This window comes from Telopea speciosissima, chromosome 10, assembly GCF_018873765.1.
Source record: "Telopea speciosissima isolate NSW1024214 ecotype Mountain lineage chromosome 10, Tspe_v1, whole genome shotgun sequence".
Taxonomy (NCBI): Eukaryota; Viridiplantae; Streptophyta; class Magnoliopsida; order Proteales; family Proteaceae; genus Telopea; species Telopea speciosissima.
The window spans coordinates 33081337-33107731 of NC_057925.1; the positions used below are offsets into that span (position 1 = coordinate 33081337).

The following is a 26395-nucleotide window of genomic DNA, read 5'->3' on the forward strand; positions in this document are numbered from 1 at the left end:
GGATCAATCTGGGGGTAGGCCCGACCCCACCATTGCCTCTCAGAATCGCAGACCGATGTTGATGAATATATGTCGACGCAAGAGGGGCGTGTACATGCAGAGTCACCGAAACCTTTGAGCCTGCTGTAGGAAGTCCTGCTGATGATGATGATGGTGGTGGTGATGACACTGGTGATGCTAGTGATGGTGATGGTGATGGTGGTGAAGCTGCTGCTACTAGTGGCATGCGGAGTGGCGGTTATTATGATGATCGTCATGAGGGGATGCGCGAGCAGTACGAGCAAGAAGTTGGAACGCAGGAGGACCCTGTGTGTTTCAAGTGAGTCTCCACGCATGCCACTCAAGATCAAGACCATGGTGGCTACCCTAAAACATACAACGAAAGAAGGGTCGCAAACACTCACATCACCATATGCTCAGAGGAGGACAACAATGAGTATGAACACCATGCTTACAAGTTTCGGAAGCATGAGTATAGATACTACTAGCGAGCATCGCCATGGCAATCATCTCAAAGATCATCATGGCTATGACTATGGCTAGCAGAGCACCGGTTCTAATTATAGTGCCTATGGTCAGTATGGGCAGTCAGCAGCTGAGTATGACAGTCAAAGCTCTAGGTCGGTGTTGGGTATACATTCCTAGTCCCAAACCATCATACATGCCTCAAACTCAATATGACAATGGCAGTGGATCTTACACCTCATACCAACGACCTCCCATGTACCCTAAGATAGGGAGATTGGTATATGTTGATCGAAGACTTATATGGAATTGTGTCACACTATTTGCAACACTATAGCAATTCCATGACATGGGAATTCTATGTGGATCGATATAGGGATGAATTTCTTGTTCATTCTCATTTTATGTAACAAATTAAGTGAACATTGATGTAATGTACATTTTGTTTGAATGTTTTGATTGATGTGTGCTAATTAGAATGTTTTGATTGCTAATTTGCTATGTTTTACTAAATTATATATAGATTATGTTGTTTTAGTATGACTCGTCGCTTACCAACCTATGGTCCAAAGTGAAACTCATATTTGGACTTGTTTTTTGGCAAATCTGGGCATGCCATTGTGTTTAAATGGCCTAAAATAGGTTGGATACCAAGTTTCAGACCCAAAATATGTGTACAACCCACTGAGTTGGGGGTCCGAGTCCAAAAAAAAAAAAATGCATCAACTCACCGAGATCTCGGCGAGATCTCAGCTCGACTAGGTTTCTGGCCTGGCCGAGATGCCACCGAGACCCGAGTTCTCGAACCTTGTTCATGACTAATGAGATAAGTAAACGAACCGAATTAAGACAAGTAACAAGTGAGAAGGTCTCAAAATAATCCACACCAACCCTTCGCAACCAGATGGGCCTTGAAGTGTTCTATGGAGCCATCTGGATTATACTTAATGGTGTTCACCTAGAGACAATGCACAAGATCCTCCTTACCTGGAAAATCCATCAGGGTCCATGTTTGTCGAGAAATCAAGGTATCCATTTCCATTTAAATAACCCTTCGCAACCAGATGGGCCTTAAGTGTTCTATGGAGCCATCTGGATTGTACTTAATGGTGTTCACCTAGAGGTCTAAGTATTAACCCTTCGCAACCAAATGGGCCTTAAGTGTTCTATGGAGCCATCTGGATTGTACTTAATGGTGTTCTCGTAGAGACAATGCGCAAGATCTTCCTTACTTGGAGTAAAATCCACTAGGGTCCATGTTTGTATCCATTTCCGTTTAAATAACCACTTTCCACCCAGGTTGAGATAAAATCTCAGGATGATTTTTAGGAATGGAGTTAGTAGACAAGAAGAAAGCCAAGTTATGTAAAGGAGATGAAAAATGAGCTAAAGAAACAAAATTTTCCATAGGATAAGAAGTCAGGGACTTCTGAGTGCAAGAACGGGTACCTTTATGAAGAGCAACTGGCAAGTCAGTCGGAGATGAGGAGGAAGTAGGAGCTTCAGCTGGAGAGTCAGATTGTGTGGTGGGCTGTGAAGTAGGAGGAACAGAAGTGGACTGTACTGTCCTCTTCCGCCATTGGTACTCTTTCAGTGGCGCAGACAATGTAGAGTCGGAGTAGCATCAAATGGCACAAGAATAGGAATTGGAGGAGCGCGAACAGAAACTGTGTCAAATGAAGAACTAGATGCAGGAAGAGAAAAGTATGGGGTATCTACAAAAATAGTAACACCAGCACTGACAAACTGCTGATGAGTAATAGGATCATAACACTTGTACCCTTTCTGAGTTCTAGAGTAATCAAGAAAAACACACTTGGCACTTGACAGCCCTAGGAGACAACTTATCATCTTGAGGCTGCAAGGTCTATACAAAACACAACCAAAAACTCGAAGCAACAAAGAAAATAAGGGAGATTTTAGAAATAAAATAGAAACGGTGAACAGTTATCCAGAACAAAAAGGGCATCCTGTTAATTAAATAACAAAGTGGTGAGGACCGCCCACGCCAAAACTGTTTGGGAACATGCATATGGATCATAAGAGGTCGAGTTATGTCCGATAAATGTCTGTTTTTCTGTTCATCAACCACATTTTGTTGGTGTATATATAAACAACTCATTTGATGAATCATACCATGAGCTAAACAGAAGTCGGAGATTTTACACTGAGTGTATTCAAGAGCATTATCAGACCAAAATACTTTAATGGAAACATCAAGCTTGGTTTTATTTCAACAAATATACCCACGTCCAACGAGAATGATCGTCTACAAAAGTGACAAAATAAGAAAAATCTAACCAATTTTTTACACGACAAGGACCCAAATATTAAAATGAACTAATAAAAATAAAGACAAACTTCTAGACAAACTATAAGCAAGAAAAGATGACCGATGATGCTTCCTGAGCTGATACATCACCTGCTCCTGAGATGACGTGCGTAGGAAGGTTGTGGTCATGGTGGTCGCTGTATAGGTGGACAATAAAAGGAGTAACTATACGTTGAAGACATGCAAAAGACTCATTAAGTGAAGGCTCCTTCTTTCTAGCATGCAACTGACCCCTTACAGATTGGTAATTTGAATTTAATCCGGACATAAATGCAGCATGAAATTCTTCCCGCTGAATTTTCAATTGTTCTAGATTAGTAGCAAGAGGCTTTTGAATATTTAGCTCCTCCCCCATACCTTTAAAAGCACCGAAGTACTCATTCAAAGACCTGACCCCCTTCTTGAAGTTAAAAATTGTCATATAAATCATAAATATAGGATATATTCTTATTTTGGGAGAAAGTTTGCTTCAATCCCAAATTTCTTTTGCAATGGTGTGGAACATGACATTTGCTGTCATAGCTGGATCCATATTGTTTCAAAGCCATATAAGAAGGGTGCCATTCTCACACATCTACTCCTCATAGGCTTTGATATCAGAAGATTCTTTGGAATCAGCAGGAGGGTAAGATTGGAGGGTACTTCAGCTTCCCTTTAGCATTAATGTAAACCTTAACTGCCTGAGCTCATAACAAATAATTGGAAACTCTAGTGAGTTTGATAGTACTGATCTGGACATTGACATTGTCTGAAGTAGATTTGGGATCAGCCATCATGCACTGTATGAATCAATACAGAGAGAAAATTCTTCCTAGCACAAACAATTCTTCAAATAGGTGCGGTTCAATTTCAGATGGATCTCCAAGCTTGGAGATATGAAGAATAGTAGTAACAAATAATTGGAAACTCTAGTGAGTTTGATAGTACTGATCTGGACATTGACATTGTCTGAAGTAGATTTGGGATCAGCCATCATGCACTGTATGAATCAATACAGAGAAAATTCTTCCTAGCACAAACAATTCTTCAAATAGTTGCGATTCAACTTCAGATGGATCTCCAAGCTTGGAGATATGAAGAACAGTAGTAGGGAATACAAACTCCATAGAATAACATCGATCTAGAGAGAACTGAGATAAACTGCAGCACACAACTTCAAATCTGTAGATATTAAACCCAGAAGTGATGTTCCCAAAGGAAGGAGGAGTTCCAACTTTTGAGGACACCTTTAACATTACAGAGCTTTCTGGCAAAGGCAATAAACGGAGAAGCATAGGCATGGACAGGTTTCTCTCAAGCTTCTTTAACAATGGAAAGGAAATACGGGTGAGAGGACCACATATTAATAATTTTGAAAGGTTTGGGGCTGAAGGAGATGTAAGGTTGGACAAGAATGGCGATGGGGCTGTGATAAAAAATGCCGGGAGGTCAAAGGAGGCATTGGAAGAGGGAAAGATACCTACCAAGTTTTATTTACTAGAACTCTATCAAGCTTGACCACTCTTTATATTATGCTAAGAAAATTTAGGCCAGACTATCTCAGATTATTCATTCCAATGTCTTCCAAACAATCATTAAAGGCATTGATTGAGGAAGAATCAATAGTGCCACCACCCCGTTTTTCATGCCCAAATCTGACCATACTAAAATCTCCACCCACCCCCTAGGGGAGAAGGTCAAGCTGCTGAGCAATATTGCTAAGATCCTTCCAGAGAGGATCTCTCTTAAAAGAATGGTTAAAGGCATACACTACTGTGAAGAAGAAACTATTAGAACCGATTCTGAGATGGAGAAACTAGGGGGAAGAGGAATCCACTGAAATTTGGATTTGGAGGGGATAGAGGAGCCATAACTGGCCATTGGGACATTGGAGCAGTTAGAGAAGGACCAGGAGGGGACAATACTGGATGCAATGCGGGAAGAATTCTCTTCTTGGACTCTGGTTTCAAGAAGGCAGTAAAAAATTGTGTGTTGGGATTAAATGAGGGAGAAAGTTTTAGCATGTTTGGTCGAGGAATTGGGTCCTCTGACATTCCAGAGGATGCCTTGGATCATTGTCTAGGGGGAAGAGGGTGCCGCAAAAGCCTATGAGGATTGGGCAGATTGGAGTCAAGACAGGAAGAGGAAGGGTTACTTCTGTGTCGCCGATGATATTCCCAAAGAGGGGGGGGAGGGGCTAACAAGAGGGACAGGAGAATAGAAAATCTCCCCTGGAGCGAAGGGAGAGGAGAGGGGCTGCAGAAAAGGGCATGGCAGAGAGCAGAAGTTGAGAGTTCGGTGAAGAAGAAAGGAAGGACGAGCGGGTGGACGGGTCAGAAGATCCACCATGAAGACCCAATGGCTGAGGGGCTGGGGTTGGTTGGGCCAAAGACAGGGAACCGATGGAGGGCTGGGTCAAATAGTGGGGACTAGGGGAGTTTAAGTGAACCGAAGGCCCATTAGTTGTCGAGCCCACTAAGGTTGGACTCGAGGAAGAGAGCAATGGTTGCGTACGAGTTGCTGTAGTGGTGAGGCCCATCGCAAAAGGGGGATAAGGCAAAAGAGGGGGAGGATGAAGGGGGCAAAGGACCTTGAACAGAGGTGAGGGATTCTCGCAGGAAGGGAGCAGGAGACGGGCCGAAGGGGCTGAGGAAGGAAGGGAGGTGATTGGAGGAGGTAACGAGGTTGCAGGACATACCGATAGGTGAGAGCGACTAATCGATCAACAAGTTGGAGGGACATGATCGACAAGAGGGCTCTACAACAACTCTGTAGGTGGCTTAAGGGGATTATCTGCTTCATTGTAGGCATTAGGGTTCTGCAAAGACAGGTGCTATTGGAACCTTCGGTTACTGCTGGAAGGACCGATGGTTGGAGAGAGAGACAACCATCGCGACCTGGAGGAGAACCTGATACCGCTTTTTCTCAGCGCCAGAACCTGCGCTGTCTGCTTCTCCTCCGTCCATGCCTGGGGTCACAAAGGCCCGGGACATCAAGGATGGTGGAGGGGGGGAGGTGGATAAATGGAGCTGCCAGTATGGGAGCTTGCTGGAATATCTACAAGTGGGGGCCGAGTGACATCTCCAGGAGCATCAGTAGGGGCAGAAGCTTTGGGACTGCAGGCCTGAGTATGGTGACCGAATAACTTGCAGACCAGGCATTGGGGAGGGAGCTATTCGTAGTGGGCCTCATGCTTAAAGGAGAAGCCTTCATCATTTGCAACCTTTATAGAGGACGGTGGAAGGACACATCCACAAAGACCTCAACGCAAATACTCGCATAGGCCAATTTGTCCATCCTCTTGGTTTTACACAAAATTTAGTATTAGAACACACGTATTTCAATTAAAACGACTTAAAATTAAATCCAGCTCTATGAAGTCATAGATTTGGCAACAGGGTTTAACGTATAAAAAATGAAGGCCAACCACTAAGTCTTTACCCTATTTTTTTGCGAAATTTAATTTCTTGGAAAACTGGTATACCTCAACTTTGAATCTTGCATAAATATTCCAATGTAGCAAATCTTCGCTTTTGATACGTTCCACTACTGCCCAACAACTTGTTCCATGCTTGTACAGGAGTGATGTGGCCAAAAATTGTAAAAACATAAGTTTTCCCAAACCTTTCTGTCAAAACCAGTGATGTTAACGAAATGAGTCCTAAGTTCGACTCATTTCATTTTTATATTAATGAATGTATTATTTCAGTTGAAATGATACATTTTGTTGAAACCAAAAAACTGCAAAACTTACTTGTCGTTCAAGGTTTCATTTTGATATCTGTTGAAACCTAAATATTTCATGAAATTTCTTGAAATTTTGGCAAATGAAACCTTTAACTATGCTTCCATAACACTCTATACAGAAAGAAGTGTGTGGATGCTCCAAATCAACAGGATGGAACAAATTATAAAAGGCCACGAAACAGTACTAAAACCTGATGTGAAACTGAGATGAAACTAACAGTAATTAGTCAATAGAATAGCACCATAAAAGAACAAAAACAGAATTGGAAAACTGGAATGTGCAGGGAGAGAGAATAAAGATTTGTCCCCTATTGATTGAAGAAAAAGAAGATAGAACAAGGAAGATATGGACTAGGCCTCTCACCTCGAACTTGACTGGCATCTCACTAGTCCATCTTGGTATCCCACCGAGGTTGCTGCTGCATCTTACAGAAAATTACAAGCATAATACAGGGTTTGTCAAAATCGTGGAGGAGTTATGTTGATGCAGATTTCCAGAAGGTAGAGGAGAGCTGGTGGCTGTATGAAATCAGCCCTTATCTTGTTCCTGTGGTTCTTAATGACTGAACCAGTTTTGGTTTGGTTGAAGTAGTGGTTCAGAGATGGTTTAGTTTTGGTTAGGCCCAATTTTAACTCCCCAATGGGTTATATGGGCCATGGGCTTAGTACTTTTGAGTTTTCTATCAACATTAGCGTCTGTTTTGGCAAGTAATCTAGAAGTCTTCCATTTTATTACCTCTCTTGCTTGTGCATGAAGAATTACTATTTTCTTGTTTTGTTGCAAGGTTATAAATAAAGGAGTAGGAGATCATACTTCCGCAACAATTTGAACAGTTTATTTAGCTTATACTTACTGACTTCTGTGAGATGCAGAATGCTATTGTGTGATGCAACAGCTACCTTGGTGGGCTGCCAAGAGGACTGGTGAGATTCTGGTCAAGTTCTAGGTGGGATGCCCAGTCCACACAGTTGTCAAAGTGGTAGGTAACCCAAGGCATTTGAGGGGGTTAAAAACTAAGGCGACACCGACAAAGTGACCAAGGCACCCATCCGTAAAAGGGCCCTTGGACGCCTAGGTGGCGCCATATCATCTCTTCTATCTTCTTTTTTCTTCTCAAGGTCAGTTTCTGTTCTCTCATTCATGCACATATTAGATACTATTCTGTTTGATCTTCTACATGCCATCTGTCCACAAAATTTCTGTTGCGTTTTCCTTTTCTCAGTTTCTAATCAGCTTCTCGCATTGATGTTGCCATCCTTCCTTCCTTCATCGATTTCACAACTTGTCGGGAATACAACAATGCCTTCTCTAGAGTCCAGAGTTCTGCAGCAGCCCTATACCTTGTTTTGATTTACATGTTGCTACTAGTTTCTAGTTCCCAACTCACTTACTAATTTGTTTCCGTTACTTTTTCTAAATCTGATCTGTGGCTACTTTTTATTGTTGTTTTAGTTGCTAATTTCAAATCTGTTTCTGTTTTTTGGTCTGATTTCTTTTCTGGTTTATGAACTTGTGTGTTGCTAATTCTGATTTCTACTTATTGAAACTTTGTTTTGGGCTTAAATTTCTTATACGTGAATCTCACTACAGTATCTGAATATGAGTTGCTATTTTGGGACTACCTGATATTCTTTAGGCCCCTTTGAAGCTCTAGATCCGACCATTGGATCCTGATCTAATTTTGAGGGTTGGTTTCCCATCTAAAACTGACCATTCGACCAAAGAATCAGCTCCATCAGACTCATCTTTTCAGAGTTTTTAAGCAATTCTCTTATTCTGGTTTTAGTTTCTACACAGCGGTTGTGGTTTTCTCTTTTGGGATCCTCACCTTAGCCATTAGTGATCTGGGATCATATTAAGCCCCTTTTCTTTTATTTATAAAACTAAGGAAAAACATAAAAAAGAAACTCTCACATGTGTGGGCTAAGGAGAAGTTCCATTACAACTAAGACTCTTAAAGATAGAAATCTCTGGAAATTCTAAGATATAGAAATAAACACCTAATTTCATATAGGTCGTAAATCGCTCATATTTGGGCTTATAAAACTGGCTCATTACAATAGAAAACCCAAAAACGCTAAGCCCATGACCCATACCATTGGGACCTAAAATTGGGTCTAACTTGAACCAATATTGAACTGTAGGTTCAGTTTAACCCAAAAAAAACTTAACCACCCAAAACAACAAGCTGCTCTTCTTCTCGTTTTACTGGAATTCTGCATCATATTTTGTTTCTAGTTTCTGTTTTAGAGTTCTAGGTGAACTTTGAGTTTGAATATGGGTTAAAGTTTCTATCTTGAGTTGCATTGGAGTGTTATGTATAGGTTTGTACCCCTGCTTGTGGAGGCATACAAATCTGATGAAGTTACATGCTAAGGTGGTTTCTTTAGTAAACAAAGGTGGACAACCTTTATTTTACATTTTCTTTGTAACTGCTTTAAAGCTCTAGATTGAAAATTCTTAATTTTAAAACAACCTTCGTATTAAATGATCTGTTTTATCAGATGGTTTGCAACACATTTTGCAGTAAATACCATCGCCTTACTATATGGTCTGTAAGAAAATCAGAGTAAAATGGTCATGTATTTGAGTTAGTACTTTACATGTAAAAACTTTTCTATTGCAGGGTTCCCCCATGCCTCTATTGCTTGATGATGAAATGGATTCTCTGATAGAGCTAGGAGCTGGCAATGAAGCAACCATTCTAATCGATGCGGACGATTGATTTATCATCTAGAATTAAATTGAATTTTCTTTTCATGGTGAACGTAAACCATTGAACCAGAAGGTGTCTTATGAGGAACTGTTGTGGCTTGTATCAATTCCCTGGGAATATGTTGGAATTAGAATATGGGTTGCACAGATATGTACTTCATCAAATGACTTATGGCTGTTGTTAAAGAGCTTATATTAGGTTTTAGGTTTTTTTTTTTTTTGTGGGTGGTGGAAATATTATGTAATAGTATTTTACTTTTTGGAAACACTTGTGTAGTTACAAAAAGCTTCATGCCTGATGGGAGGATGAAAATTCCATTTTCGCATGTGTGAAATGTGCCTACTGTCTTTTTGGTTGTTAAGGTTGCATGGAAATATTCTACTGTGAAGCTGTTACCCTTTTCATATCTTGTCTATCATGTGCTGCCTTTAGATACGGAAGGATAAAATTTTCATCCCCCTTTTGATCTTGCTAAAACAATATTCAGTTTTTTTTTTTTTTTTTCCCTGGTTGGGGGCGGGGGGAGAGAGGTGGGTTGTTTGCTGAGCACAATTTCTTATAATTTAAATGGCAATTTATCTAAAAAAGGAGAAAAAGCTATAGGGATCAGTCCCAGCCAATGCGGTACATTTTCCATTGGAGGTCTAGAGGAAATTGATATTCAGATTCTGGATTCAAAGCTGAGATTTTCCCTCTAATTTCCTCTGGGGCCAAGGATCCATGTTGCCAACATGATCTAACAGAGATTTTCCTAACTTGTTGGGCCGTACCTCTATCCTCTTACTTTCTTTTCTTTTCTTATTTCGAATTTTTTTTTTTTAACCTATGTTTTTAAAGGATCCATGTAGCTGATCCCATTCAGTTGGGATAAAGGTGAGTTTGTTGTTGTAGACTCAAAGCCTTGTGACATGTAGATTCCCTAGGCTTTGTTTGGTTGCGAGGGGAATTACAGGGAAGGGAAGTGAAGTTATTCAAACTTAAAATGCTTTTAAAATCATCATTTAACATGATTGTATAAGTAACTTTAATTTATTACTATGCTTAGTAATGATTTTTTTTAAGGGGAATTAGAGGGAAGGGAAGTGAAGTTTTTCAAACTTAAATTGCTTTTAAAATCATCATTTAACATGATTGTATAAGTAACTTAAATTTATTACTATGCTTAGTAATGATTTTTTTTAGGTATGATTTTTATTGTACTTTTAAAATTCAAGGGATTTGGATGTAAAGTAAAGTGAAATTTAATAACCAAATAAGGAATGGTTTGGAGTTAATGACAAATTTGTGGGGCAATAATTACAAAAGTTTCTTCTTTAGATTTGAAAATTTTACTTTCCTTCTTTTTAATTCCCCTTGCGACTAAATGGAACCTTAGGTTGTAAGAGGGAAAGGAAGGGGAGTCAAAAAACTTTTGTAATAGAATTATCTTAAAAGTCTTATTAAATATGGTAATCAAAATTTTCAAATGAAACGTATATTTTTCTTCTTAAGGAGTATAATTGTAAAATATAGTAAAAAACATACCGTTGCAGGCGAAACTATTTTTGCCAAGTACACCTAGGAAATCGGTTCACATGCATCGGAACTAGTTAACTACCACTAACACTGAATCACACTCCACCCAAAGATTTGAAATTCTCAAATCCCTGGTTTTCTGCAACCCATTGATTAAAGCTAAGAACTATGCCTCAAAGTTTGATTGACTTAGGTGACTATTGGTACTGATGATCTGGTTCTTTGACTGAATCAACAACTATTGGGTGAGAGACTGGGCCAACTTACTGTAACATCAACTTCTTATTCTAATATTGTTGATTTGAATAATTGATTGCCTCACCTGGACCTCTGTTTACTTATGTTGTTAATGATGCAATATTTGTTTATTCAACAAAACATGTTTTATTTGATTGTACTGCCATTGATTTGAATTAACTTTTAACTGACTTAGGAACCTTTCCTTATGGTGCATTCTTGGTGAGTAAGCCGAGTTCTTCCTCTACTAGAAGGATTCGGTGAACGTATTTCAATCATTTATTTCTTAGATTAGTTCTCCCTGTTTTATTAGATCTTTTAAGCTTAAGCTTCTCTACTCTAAAAAAGCAGTCTTGTTTAAGCGCATGGTCTACTAGTAGTGAAAAATCCCTCTTTACTTGTTTATTTGAGTTGGCTGATGCAGGTAACGAAGGTCATTTTAGGTTAGGTTCTTGATTCCTTAATCAACTGCTCAGGTGTATGAACTGCAAAATTAGTCAACTAGTTCAATCCAACTTTTTTTATACTAATAGGCAGTGCTTGTTAGATGATGCCCTACTCTTGCTTGGGTCCCTTGCTCTTTTACTACTAGTGTCTTCCAATGCAATTTTCTTCTCTAGTGTAGGCCAAATAGTATTTGCATATTCATAAGGAGTATACAGATTATATAAGTCATTAGACAACAAAATTTTGTTCTTGCATTGGTAATCAACTTGTATCTAAGCTTCTCTCTTGGCTTTGAGAGTATGGCCATCACACTCTACCAACAGAGGCTCGGTTAAAGCAAATGAGATAGCCAATTAACTTAATGTGAATATAATCATTTGAGTTCTTCCCTTGTAATTAAAACCATTAAATGATTCTATGTTGTCAAAATTAGTGATGATCTTAAGTATTGTAGAATATAAGACTAGAGAATTGGGATATTGAACATTTCTTTGGATCTTTATCCCCTTTAGTTTCCTGCCCGCCCCAATTCCCCAAAGCCTCCAACAAGGGGGGCATAATGACCACCCTATCTCCTATCCGAACACTCTGTCCGGGTGGGATCCACCACCCTCTTATTAGAGGCACTGGGGAACTGGGCCGGCCAGAGAACTGGAGGAGATAATTTTCGCATATCTTTGTAATCCAAATGATACATAGTGACAATTAACAGTTGGATGGCCAAACCCATGGCCACAAACAATAAATATTGCGACCAAAACACATCACAAATATGAGATTGAAAATGGATTGAGGTGTGTCAACAGTCACTTTCCTTAAGATCATAGCCATTCTAGTAATTTTTAGAGGCATTGGGAAACTGGGCCGGACAGAGAATTGGAAGAAATAATCTTTACGTATCTTTATAATCTATTTTTGGTTAAACGTATCTTCATAATCCACCAAGTGATATATAGTGATTACTAACGGTTGGAAGACCAAACACATGGCCACAAACAATAAATATTGCGATCAAAACACATCGCAAATATGAGATTGAAAAATGAATTGAGGTGTGCCACCAGTCACTTTCCTTAGTCATAATAGTAGTTGTTGTACTGAATATTGGGCCACATTGAGACTCTTTGAGTGGTACTCAATAAATCAAAACATCAACCACCAAAATTGGAAGAAAATAGCAAAATGTAGAAACACAAGTAAAGGAAAGAGTTTGGAAAGGTTATGAAAGCAAAGTGTATTCAAAGATAATGTCCAACAACCTCCAAACACTTCAAGGGAGGTCACTCCCATTATTTAATTTCAACATTTAAGTATTGGCGGTCGACCACCTAGGCAGGCTAGTCGACCACCACCTCCCAACAGTCATAAAGGCCAAAAAGCACCCTCTAAGGAAACATCATATAGCGCCAACCGATCAACCACCTCACCTATGGAATTTTTTTTCGGTCTTGTTCCCTTCCTGATACAGTGGTCCAGTTCCTCTCGTAGGGAGGTAGAAATGATGTCTTAACCTCCCTCAGATAATAGTGTGTTCAGGCAGGGGGTTAGGTCATCATTTCTTGCCCCCTATAAGAGGTACTGGACCACTGTACCGGGCAGGAAACATGAGACAATAATGATCCCTCTTCTACGTACCTTGTGTTGGACATCATGCACATGAAAGAAAACTGTGCATGCAAGTTGTGTGGAATTAAAACCTTTACAAAAGGAAGCATGTTTTGAGGTAATTTGAATCTTAAAATCATTTTAAAACTTCTAAATACAATATTTTCTTTTCCAAAATGCAATGAATGTTCAAAGCCCATTGCCACATTGCCAACTTTGATTGAATTTGAATTGACATGTATGCAGATTACATGGACCCCTACTTGTACAAAAAATTTGGGTGTAATAGACATGCCACCTGGAAGATATGGACAGTCCACTAGATCAACTCCCATAATATCTATACAAAATAATTTATATGTAATGACCTTTATAATTAAAATATAAAATAAATATGTATTGTGAGAGAAAGAATATGTGATTTATATGATTGTAAAAAAAAAAAAAAAAAAAAGATTTGTATTTTTCTATGTCATAGGATTCAAAAAATGAAACATATTTTTCTCTTAAAAGTTTATGTCTCTATATTACCTGCAAATTAACTAATCAAATGTAATAATACAAGGTAGTGTGGACCTTAGCGCAACGGTTAGATTGCTCCATTGTGATCAAGTGGTTACAGGTTCGAAACTCTGGAAACAGCTTCTCTGCGAAGTAGGGATAAGGCTGCATACATTATAACTCTCCCCAAACCAACTAGCAACCAGGGATATAATTGTGTGTTAGTGGTGATAATACATGCTTTAAAGTCAATAATACTTCTAAAAAGAGGGACATTAATGATAAAAAATTAATTTTACCAAAAAAAAATGATAAAAAATTAAAATATCTCGACATAGTATTTATGTGGGTTAGTGGTGATAATACGTACTTTAAAGTCAATAATACTCCTAAAAAGAGTAATGATAAAAAATTAAATTATCCCGACATAGTATTTATGTAGGTTAGGGGTGATAATACAGATTTTAATAGCACTTGGTATGTAGAGAAATAAATTTGGATTTGGAAAGGGCAACTCTTGCATCTCTATAAGCCAATCACTTTCATTAAGTTTCTATCAAAACCAACCATTTTCCATTGGTGTCTTGTCATCATTAATATCTGTCTTTTTTATATGATTCATACATTACCTACCAATTCTTATTTTTCTCCAAATCATTTATTACTAAACTTTCACTATAGTGTAGATGGAAATATAACTTGAAAACTATTTTAGTCCACTCATTTCATTTAGAAATACATTATGAATTTGATCTTCTTAAATTATATTTATCATTTAAATGGAGAACAAGGATTTGTCTTAGTAATATGTTGAACTATAACATTATCCTTGTAGAAAGAATAGATTATAAATACATTTATCATTTGTTCACAAAATCCTTTTTTATCTTAACTTAAATAATTTTTTAGAATAAATAGGCCAAAAATTTCATGCACGGTCGTATCCTCTCTCACATGGAGTCGGAAAAGACATTAACCCTCCCCCCCCCCCTTTTTAAGTCTTGAAGCTCTCACCCTTTCACATGAATAGCTTGCAGAGTTGTACATCAAAACTGTCTCCAATAACATAAGATGTAACCAGAAGAAGGTTACAATTTCTAATTTCATCACCTTGGTGACAACAAGATGCATCCTTATTCGTGTGTCCCGCTTGTATTAATAACTAGATTTGAATAAGATCGAGACATTATGAGGTAAAGTGCTTTAGATTGGTTGGTTTTCAACAATAGGAGCAAAGCTAGCAACCAAGGAGCGCCCATCAAAGAAAGAAACCACACAATGTTACATTCTTGATCTTCAATTAGTGAGAAAATTTTAGATGGGCAATCTATTAGCTAGTAGAAGTACTCTTTAATTTTCCGCAAATTTTGTTGAGTGCTCTTAGTCAGAAATGAAAGATGAATGACATGGTTAGGTTTTACATTCTTTAAAACAAATGTCTAGTATTAATGTGATACGGACCATATAAAAGGGACTCTTCTTTTTTGGGTGAATGGATCATATATTCAATAAAGTCCGAAAAATCTTTCTCTTTCACCCTGCCAAAAAAAGAAGAAAATAAATAAATAAATGAAGAAAACTTCACAACAAATTATGTCCTGGCCTTACACCTGAATTGAGCTATAAGGAAAATTCGAAGAGGAAACCGCAAGGGACAACACAATTGGCAATGGAAGGCCTAAGGAAGCTAAAGGTCCTGAGTTCGACTCCGCCTCCCCCCTTGGGGCCACCCGTCTGAGAGGAAACTCCCTAGTGAACATAGGGGCCCAGTATCTCCCGGTTCATTTGTGTTGCAGGGTCGTGCGCAAGCCCTGGGGGATTTAGTCGGACAAAGGCTGGATACCACCTGTGCCAAAAAAAAAAAAACTGAAGAGGAGAAAAAAGGAAAGACTGAACTCATAACCACTGGGCACTAGGACCAACTCTAAAAGGATCAAACATTCAAACTTACAATGCCACTTCTTGATCAACAGAGAGACACCATCACTATAAAATTATCTACTCCATTTCCTACCATGTCCAGATCCCCAAGTCCTTCTAATAGGAGCGAGGGGTGGACCCCACCCAAACAGTATGTTCAGGCATGGGTAGAGTGGTCATTTCTGCAAGATCCCCCATCACTATGAATTTTTATCTACTGGTGTGCACATCGTGCAGCGCAACAACAACCATGTGCACACAACAGGCCCCACTGTGCACACATGGCCGCTGCTACGTTGCACGATGTGCACAACGGCGCTCCTGTTACAGCAACGGATAAAGGTCCCATCACTATGGGGGTCACCATTTTTTAATTTCCTCACAGACTTACAGCACCTGAGGCTGCTGCCTTGGAGAGGAGTTTTCTAACAGCTGTCCCTTGGTTTGGTCCCTTTCCACCCTTGGTTTCTCCTGAATCGTTATCCTCTCCTGTTACAGCATGGTGCTGTAACGCATCGTGCAGTGCTGCAGAGGCCATGTGGCACAGTGGCCCCACATGGTGCACATGCCCTCTGTAGTCTGCACGATGCGATGCATAAAGACTGCTTCAGTAACAGAGAGGATAAAAATTCGGCTTCTCCTGATTTGGTCCTTCTACATCATTCCCAAGGTCAATAAATATTTCACTCCCATTAGCCTATGGCGTAGAACCCTCATCAGCATCAACCCTCCCATTCTCATTCAAGATTGGTTTCTCCTAGTTCGTTCCCTCTACATAACTCCCATTGTCAATAAATATTTCACTCACACGGTCATAAAACTTTAAAGAGACTCTACAACTGTCTTTTAACTTTCATGAGTATATTTCATACGGATTTAATGATGTACATGGAAGAACAAGCTTCATATATTAATCTTCAAGTAGTATTACCAAAAAAAAACTTTTTTTTTTTTTTTTGGTAGAAAGAACTTTTATTGCAAAGGGGGACAAGTTGAGCACAAGGCATCTTGGTTACATAAATCCAAGAGCCAAGGAGTGGAAGACTGCCAAACTGTCCTACTTGTCAAGGACAGGGCTCTCCTGACTAGGGTGTGAGCAACAGTGTTAATCACCCTAGGAATGCAAGCAAAAATACAAGAGTTGAGATTGTCAGCCATAGTCCTAATATCATGGAGAACTCCATCCAGCTCCAGGGGGTACTGTGAGAATTACCATTGAGCAACCTGATGACCGTGTCGTTGTCTGACTCTATAATAATCTCAGAGACTTCCTGCTCCAAAGCCCAAAGTAAACCCAGCCGAATAGTAGCTGCTTCACCCAAGTTTACACTGGAGAACTCCATCCTATCAGAGATTGCAGCTACAGGATCACCCAAAAAATTCCTTGCAACGAAGCCGATTCCACCCAAGTTGGTATTCGCCAATGTCGCATCATCACAGTTCAGCTTGATGACCTGGTGGGGAGGTTTTTGCCATGCCTGAAGCAAAGTTGTCTGATCTTCCTCCAATCGAGTATCACTCTCAAATCCATAACGAATCTCTTCCAATTCCTGTCAAGCCTTCTGAGATTTGAAAACAACATCCACTGGACTCCACTCTTTACCATTAAAGTATAGGTCGTTTCTAGCCAACCATAAGAACCAGCATATAAAGGATGCTAAAGATAGAACTTCTCTGCTTCTTTGTTTGGAAGGAAACATAAAGTTCTCCCAGTTCTGCAGAAATAGAACTATAGATGGCGAAGTATCATCAGCCGGGGTGATGAAATTGAGGTCGCTCCCAAACCAAGTGGCTCTCGCAAAGGGGCACTCCAGTAAAACATGGTTAATAGATTCTTTTTCATATCCACATCTTCTGCAACTTGGATCAATAGGAATATTTCTCTTTGCTAGCCCTTCCCCCGACGCTACTCCTTCAGCGCAACACCTCCATAGAAAGTTTTTAATCTTCGGCCATGTCCTACATTGCCAAATACGCTTCCACACCGTGGGAGGAATTACTTCCCACTCCTTTCTGTTAGACGATGAAGCCTGGCCAGCCGCAAGGTGGTCTCGTTGGTTGACCTGAGTGTGGTAAGCAGTTTTAACAGAAAACTGCCCATTTCTTGCACCTCCCCACACCTGCTTGTCATTCCTCGGGAATATGTTGAGATGAATTTGCTTGATGGCCGCTATATCCGGAGGGTGAAAGAACTCTCTCAGTAATTCCTCCTTCCAAACCCTATTAATGGGATCAATGAGCTCTGACTCTTTGTTTAAATTGCACTTCACCGGCTTGGGATAACGGGTTTTCAACGTGGGGGAGGAGGGAATCCAATTATCTTCCCAGATCTTTATATCAGCTCCAGTTCCAACTTGCCAAAGTAAGCCATTTTGTAACACCTTCCTTCCAATAATAAGACTTTGCCATGCCCAGGAGGGGCGATGACCCACTGTAGCGTGAAGGAAATCAGAATTTGGATGATAGATGGCTTTAAGAAAATGGGCCCAAAGCGAGTTAGGGTCAGACCATAGATGCCAAGCCACCTTGGATAAGAGCGCCCTATTTTGTAGAATAGGGTCCTTAAGACCTAACCCACCTTTTTCCTTCGAGCAACAAAGACGTGACCAAGAAATCCAATGGATTTTGTTCTCATCCCCTTTCTGTCCCCAAAGACAATTAGTCATGGCCCGTCTTAGATCATCATGATGTGAGGTAGGAAGAGAGAAATGAGCTGCCACGAAACTCGAAAGGGAGCACCCTATAGATTTGAGGAGCACAACCCGACCTTCATGTGATAACAGCTGATTTTTCCAGCCTTTGATGCGGTTGCAGGATTTAATACTTAGCTCCTTAAACACTTCCTTTTTGGACACCCCTATCTCCGAAGGCAATCCCAAGTACTTGGAGGGCCCCTCACCATATCGAACCTTCAAGATGCGTGAAAACCATCTCCTAAAGCGCACTGGAGTATTCGGGCTGAAGGTAAGGCTGGATTTCTGAAGATTGATCGCTTGTCCACTTGCTTTACAATAAAGATCCAGGCAGTCCTTGAGGGAAGTAATGTGGTGCAGCTTCAATTCAGAAAATAGGAGGCAATCATCTGCAAAAAGTAAATGAGATATGGCTAGGGCTCGATTCTTAATCCGAATTCCTTGGATGAGCCTTTCTTCTTCTGTTGTAGAGATGATAGTACTAAGGACCTAAGCGCAAAGAATGAAAATGAAGGGGGAGAGGCTGGGCATCACCTCCCTCCTTTTTTTCCACCACATCTTTCCCCTCTGATCCACAGGCTCTTTCAGATTGAGATCCTCTTCCCACAGGGTACCCTCCAATCCCCTTGAATCTCTCATTGTTTATGAGACATGGGATCCACTTTTAGAGTGCGAGATCCACATCCTATGAACGGTATGAGATCTAAAGGGAGGATACCCACGTGGGGAACTGAGCTGGCCTCGAAACACCTTGGGGCCCTAGTCCCGGCAGGGCAGGGCCAGCTCTGGCATGACTCGACCTGTCCCGGAGGAACAGTGTTCATGCACGTCTGTCCCGGGGGAACAGGCGTGCGGGTGTGGCTGTGAGTACTACTTATTTAAAATTTTTTTTTTTTCAATATAGTTGTAATATTGCCCTCTCTATATAAATAGTTTTAGTTTGTTATCTCTGGCGATTAACAATGTTCTTTTACAAGTACCTTCCAAGGCCCTCTTGGGCCACTCACATGAAATCCACTCCTCTTAGAGGACCTTGGACGGTACTTGTACAAGGTCATGATCCGATCTTACTAACATTATGTAGGGGTTGGACTTTATACGTGACAGTAGAAATGTGATGTTGTTATTATTGTTGTAACTAAAAGTAACTAGATGCGGTGGGTTCAATTGAGACTCTCTCAACTAATGGGAGACACGGGAAACTAGTATTTATCTAAACTACTATGTAATCTTTCAATGTTGTATGTACGAGGAATGAAGGGATAAGCTTTATTGCTTGGGTTCCTATAGTTTTTTTCTAAAGAAAAGAAATCGGCTACCTCCTGATAAGCCAAAACGTCATGGTTTCACCTGTAAAGCAACAAATTATCCTATTTCTTCTCTTATTAATTTCTTAATTATCTCTTCTTAATTTCCTTCTTTCTTCTTTTCCCTATTTTATCTGTTCTCCATGTCGTGCACATAACATCTAGTATCAGAGCACCAGACATGACATTACAATCAGATTCCCCCATCCATCCTGTGTTTCAAGACACTCTTTGTATAATACAAGATTCTTATCAACTGGAGTGGGTTGTCACCATCCAAATAAACTAGGAGGACTTGGAAGCCATGTACGTGAGCTCAATTTCAAGAACTTGGTCTTGATGAAAAGACCAAACTCAAGGGAGATGTAATTTAATACGTGCACACCATGGAGATGGTTGGCTACGTGCATGAGGGATGGCACTGGGCATGCATGCATGAGATTACACCACCTTAAGGGATGGTTGTTATTTTTCTTACTTGAGCCCACGTGTAACTATTTTATTTAGTTGAGTTCATGTATAATATGTTGTAATTATCTATATAGTTATGGAGAAGTTAATATTAGTGCATGGTAGAAAAAATTAATGTGGGATATCATATCTGATTATATATTAGCTGGCATGCTTGATACTTAAACAATGCAAACAACATTTATCTTTTATTCTCTTTCTATGATCATTTATTTCTGGGAATCTTATTATCTACGTAAACTACCATTGAGCTCTGTAAAGGGTAAAGATACACACTAACTCTGGGGATCTGCTCCTGGTTCCAGTCACTGTAGCACTGGAGAGAATCCAACTTTGTGTATATATAAAGGACAATCTACTCCTCTTTGTAGTCACAGACTCACAGTAGCACAGAAGAGGACTATCACAAAATTTTTGTTTTTTTTTTACTACAAACATAATACAATCTCAAAGAAAATGATATACATATTACTAAAAACATAATACAATCTCAAAGAAAATGATATAGATATTACTACTGAAAAAACATGCAACGATAAGACAGAATTCCCCTCACTTGTCTATCTCTACTATTCACAAACAATCATATCTGCTAGTTCAATTCTTTGTCGCCTCTAGATCAAACGGGATCCCTACTCAACATTTCATAAATACTAAACCTCTCTTTTAATGCTCTTAGAATAGTAGGGAAATCACCCACCATTCCCACTTAACAAGCCCACCTATACAGCCTTACTTGGGGCAACTGGGCATTAAATGCTCAATACTTACTGCAATACCCAATTCACCTCCTCTTGGGTTGTGCCGCTTAAAGCACATAGACTCGTCAAGTCATAACATAACTCATACATTATATTTGAAATCAAAGTTTCATGTGTCACATCCGTTATGTAGGGCTAAAATATTTTATTTCATTCATAATCGCATAATTTAAAAATAAGGGTGTCAACTATGAAATGGAACTGCTAAATTGTGCCAAAACTAGCCTTTAAAAATCCAACAATAAATAATTGGTTTGTTTTGATTTTAAAGACTTAGCTTGATTTGGTATGATTTCTATTTCAATTTCGGATTGATTTCTTGAAATAATCAACAAATAGATTTTTGGTCCAAAAATTGAAATTGTTTTGGTTGTATCAATATGAAATATTTCAAGAATAAAAAAATCCATTTGATAGTTCAATTTCTGAGAATAGATTCTCTATATTTCTTTGGGAAGGGTGGTGGTGGCATGGAAGTGGTGGTGGTGGCAGTGGCAGTGGTGGGGTGTGACGATGGTTGCGGTGGTGGTGAGACCATTAGGAGAAGAAGGGTGGTATTTTATTTTTAATATGAAAACACTACTTTGCCCATCAAATTAATTATGTGCTCATTAAAGAGCAAGAGTGAAATCAAATGAAATAGAAATTCTGAAACAGCTCTTTAGTTATTTGAATTAAAATCCTCTGCAATTCCTTGATCGCCAAGTGAGATGCAGTTCGGGGTTGACACTGGCAATTGCGAGATGCAATAGTCTGAGGTCGATTGAGTCAATTTTTTTAATTTCTTTCTTCTCAAGGTCGGTACCGTTGGATGTCGCGCCTGCTAAGTGTGAAGCTTTCAGCTCCGAACTCCATCACACCGCACTTTTAGGAAATTGGAGTGGATTTTTTTCCCAGTTATTTTAGAATTTCTATGCCACTTGATTTCTATTTCACTAAAATAAGTCGCAAAAATAAAACCAAACACTTTCTGAAATATAAATCACCCCCTTAAATTGAAATAGAAATCAAACCAATCAGGTCTTAATAATCGATTTGTTTTGATTTTAACAGAGAAATCGTCAATCCCAAATCAATAAATCAATTAAATAGTATAATACTTTTTAGAGAAAAAGAACTCTAGCCGGGAGTGTGGCATACGTTAGCACTCCCATGAGTTTATCTCTCTCCTCCCCATATGATAAGACACTTCTGTCCCCTTGTTCTGAGGAGGAGGGAGATAGACACATAGGAGTGTTAGCGTAGGCCACACTCTCGGATAGAAAACTACTTCTCTATTTTTCATCAAGAAAGAAGCTTCTTCTTTTTTTTGGTAACAAGAAGCTTTATCAAGAAAGAAGCTTCGAGACAAGGAGGGAGGGAGAGAGAGAGAGAGAGACTTCTTTTTATCTCTCATTCTCTCTGGCTCTCTCATCTCTCATTATCGTTTTGTTTTTGTTGGCTTTGTTTGGACTTCCAAACTATTCTAATAACAAAATTTGCAGGTTTACTACCACTGATTCCTCTGCGTGTGTGAGGGTGGAGGGTAGGGGTGCAAGTTTGGTCCTGTTGGCTCGAACCCGCCCTGAACCCGAATAGGGCCTAGGCTAAAGATTTCTAGCCCGGAGGGCAGGTTAGGGCCAGAAATGCCTGGCCCTAAGTCAGGGTCGGGTCGGGTCTGGGTTGAGGCCTCGGGTCAACCTGACCCTGATTTTGGCCCTGAATTTTTTGCCCTGATTATATATAATGAAGTCAGTATCATGATATTCCATTGTCCCCCCCCCCCAAAATTTTACAGTTTAATCAAATAAGAGGTTTGGTCACAGTATCAATTATACACTCTGTAGGATTTCACAATTTCAGAGTTCTAACCATAATACAGTTCCTGATATAGGATGGAAAGAAAACCTCACTCTAATGCATTTCCACAAACAGGACATATGTGCTAGTGTGCTACATCTATGAATGGAAAGCAAGGGGGAATAATGGAGTTCATGTAAAACTTGTTGCATCCAAGTTCAATATCTTCATTTTAAAGGAAATCAATTCTGCAACTGTTACTCATGAAGGAACAATCCTATTGTCCTAGTTCTGCAAAGATGTATTTATCCTTATAAATATTTAATGTTTAATTTGGTCTAAGAGCTTGATAAAAACCTCATTTTGGATTCTCTATCTTCTCTAAGTTCTTAAAAAACTGATTCACATTTTTTTCTTTCTTTTTCTTTTTTCTTTTTTTCCTGTTTCCTAAACTCTTGTCCTCACCATTAATCTAAACCCAAATACCTCACTGGCTTATTCATACCCCAAGGTAAAGGCCTACAATTCTCACCTCTCTCCAAAACACCCTAACTAGAAAGCTCTCGATCTTAAAGAATCCCATATGTCCCAACAGCATCCCTTGTTTGCCATTCTTTTTCATCGTTCCAACTTTCAAGTTGAATACAAATCTGAAAACCCTCCACCTAGCATCTCCAGTTTCTCTAATAAGACCTGTCTCAAAATCTTTCAACTTTCAAGTTGAATACAAATCTGAAAAACCTCCACCTAGCATCTCCAAATTCAAAATAAAAAGAAAGAGATTTTCTTGGAAAAGATTAGAATAACCACTTTACTGTGAAGAGCACAGGAAGAAGAGGGAAAAATCCACTGTTACAAGAATCCATGGTTATTGCTATGTAGTTGTTGTTGCTGTTGCTGTTGCTCTCTCTCTCCCTCCAACTTCTGAAAGGTTGGTGAAGAAGTGAGATCAATCAATTAAATGCAAAGAAAAGATAGAGAAATGAAAAGGACAGAACGTTTAATTCAAAGGTAAGAGTAGGGCTGCAAGTTTGGCCTTGTGGGCCCGAACCCGCTCTGGCCCTCCCTGAGCCTGAACATGGCCTGGGCTAAGATTTCTGGCCCTGAGGGCGGGTTAGGGTCAGAAATTCCTGGCCTTGAGTCAGGGTTGGGTAGGGTCGGGTCAGGGTTGAGAGCTCGGGCTCAGTTTGACCCTGATTTTTAACCCTGATTTTGGCCCTGAAGAAAATTCTTTATTTATTAAACAATAGAAGTTATTAGACATATAAATAAGTGCCTAGCAAACTTGGTAGTTTGTGGTGCATGAAAACCAATTCCTATGAGCAGATCTTGAGTTCAAGTCTGCTCTTTCACATCTTCCCTACATTTGTTATTTTAATTTGCTTATTGCAGGGCCAATTAGGGCGGGCTTGGGCTAGGCTTGGCTCGTCAGAGTCAGGTTAGGGTCAGGGTATTTAGGCCCTGACTTAGGGTCAGGGCGGGCCTGAGCTCAGCTAAGGGGACTCAAGGTTGGGCTAGGGTTTTAAAAAGCCTGGCCCAACCCAACCTTGTTGCAGACCTAGGTAAGAGGATTCTAGCTGCAGAAAGATTTTCATACTTACACCCAATCAGGGCCATCCCACCCGGCCCGGCCCAATCAGGGTCAATCAGGGCGGGCTTCGACTAGGCTTGGCCGGTCAGGTTTTTAGGCCCTGAGTCAGGGTCAGGACGGGTCTGGGCCGAGCTAAGGGGATTCAGGGTTGGGCAAGGGTTTTAAAAAGCCCGGCCCAACCCGACCCTATTGCAGCCCTAGTGGAGGGGAATAACATAGAGTTGTTTTGCAACCCCATTGGGAACAAACTATAAAGGGTAAACCAATGAGGAACCGATCGAGCCGAAGTCACTATTAATCGGTTTTGGTTTGCGAAATTGGAACTGATTAACAATCGGTTCAATTTCAAATTATATTCAATTACTTCTTGAACCGAAATGAACCTGAACAGATAAATTGAAACCAAACTAATTTACACATACGGTGCAACGGTATGGTTACTCCATTATGATCAAGTGGTCACGTGTTCAAATCTGGAAACAGCCTCTTTACAAAAGCAAGGTTAAGCCCGCATACATTATGACCCCCTCCCCAAACCCCACCATGGCGGGAGCCTCGTGAATTGGATACGCCCTTTTTTTTTAAAACTGATTTACATAGTGAAGACCAATATTCTAATTACCAATATTGTATCGGTCAAGACATATCAGTATCGCCAGAGCTCCAAATAGATACGACACTAATACAGAATAATCGATACTGTTAAAAAGTGTTTTTTACCCAAAAAAATTGTTTTTTGATCCAGAATTAAACTGAAATCAATCGATATCGATATTGATATACCAACAAGAGTAAGATAAAGCACAAATATGCCTCGAGGCATTCCATCCAATTTTCTCAAAACTTTTACTCTACTTCATCGACTCTCTACAAAGACTCGAAGGAGTGGGAGACTTATATGATACATATGGAATTTGACCTCCAATACCATGAGAACACGCGTAATAGTGTTGAACCAATGAACTGTCCAGGATTAAGGATCCATAACCCGATCAAAACCCCAGCCACAGCATCACGCCTGAAGAGTACACAAGGAACTTTACACGTGACTGGCCAAAGGCACAATCACTAACAACACTGACAAATTCGGTTAACGGACCCCCCCTGCCTAGCTTAAAGAATACGCAACCCTAAGGAAAGAGGCCGGGGGGGGGGGGGGGAAACACAAAGTCATATAAAAGGGCAACATAGAAAGGAGGAGGTAAGGACTTAGTGACTATTTCATTGGTTGAAATCCAAAAGCTCTAGATCCAAACTTTCCATCTTCAGTCTCGTTAACTATTGTATTACTCGAAGATCTAATTTAGGCATCGGATAGTCCTCCCTTGAAAGGCCGGAACCCATTCCAGGGCATCCGCTCTATCTTCTAGTTTTATTGTGTGTAGAAATAGACCATTTTGTGGAAGGAAGATCTCGACTACAACAGATATTGAAAGTGACCGATACAATATTTCATAGGAAAAAAAAAAACCAAATGAGTATGACCATGACCATGACCATGACCATGATTGTCACCATACGTTGCACGGATTTTTTAATCGCCCAAAATCCAGTTAAGAGAAAACTAAACGTCTTTATTGGAAGATTCCAAACGTAAGTTATCGGAAAATTCCACATGTCACTTTCACAATACAGGAGGATGAAAAAATTCATCCTCCCATGAATAATTAATCCATACTTTAATCGCCCATAGTTACTTTCTAATACAATAGTAATGGCTATTAGGAATTTATATTATAGACTGTTGCACTTAGGTTAACTGTCACACCCACTTCTCAGCCTCCAAAAAAATTCCTAAAAAATGCTTCTAAACCATTAAGAATGTTTCACACACAAACCCACGCCGCCTATAGAATTTCATTTTCAGTTTATTTTAAGATTAAAATCCTCTATAGTATGGGCTTGAGAGTTTGACATGTGGAAAAAGCTTCATCTATGAGAACAAGTAAGGCAATTTTGGTTTTGTCTTTCTTCTCAAACCCGACACCATTGGAAATTGCATCTTCCACATGTCAAACTCTCAAGCTCGCACTATGGCATTGGGCTCCTCTGTAGCGCGATAGGGAGTGTAGCACACCTCCAACGCGGCCCACAGTGCTTGGGCATTTAATCCAACACCCCACCTGTGTGTTGGGTTGTGTGCGCGAACACTGCAGGCCGTCGAATGGTGCGTTACAAACCTTGTCGCGCTACAAAAGACCCAGACTGCATACTACAGCGCACCCCACAAGATTAGGAATTTAACTCGTTTTCAGGGAGACATGCACCAAAGGTACTGCTAGGGGACATCCAGCGATTGCGCTGTGCCGCACACATCCCCATTAGAGA

At 39.9% G+C, this 26395-nt stretch overlaps 2 protein-coding genes across 2 annotated transcripts in view; one reads left to right on the forward strand and one right to left on the reverse strand.

Annotated features, from left to right (window-relative positions):
- LOC122644017 (tubulin-folding cofactor E-like) overlaps positions 1-9287 on the forward strand; it is an 80231-nt gene extending 70944 nt beyond the window's left edge. Inside the window, exon 15 of the mRNA XM_043837609.1 lies at positions 9151-9287. Within this exon, the coding sequence (XP_043693544.1) occupies positions 9151-9249 (99 nt within the window). The 3' untranslated portion in view covers positions 9250-9287. The remainder of the gene's footprint in view (positions 1-9150) is intronic.
- Positions 9288-20960: 11673 nt separating this feature from the next.
- Positions 20961-26395, reverse strand: part of LOC122642422 (uncharacterized protein YpgQ) — a 60323-nt gene continuing 54888 nt past the window's right edge. The window contains exon 9 of the mRNA XM_043835890.1: positions 20961-20974. The gene's annotated coding sequence lies outside the window, so the exon portion shown is untranslated. The remainder of the gene's footprint in view (positions 20975-26395) is intronic.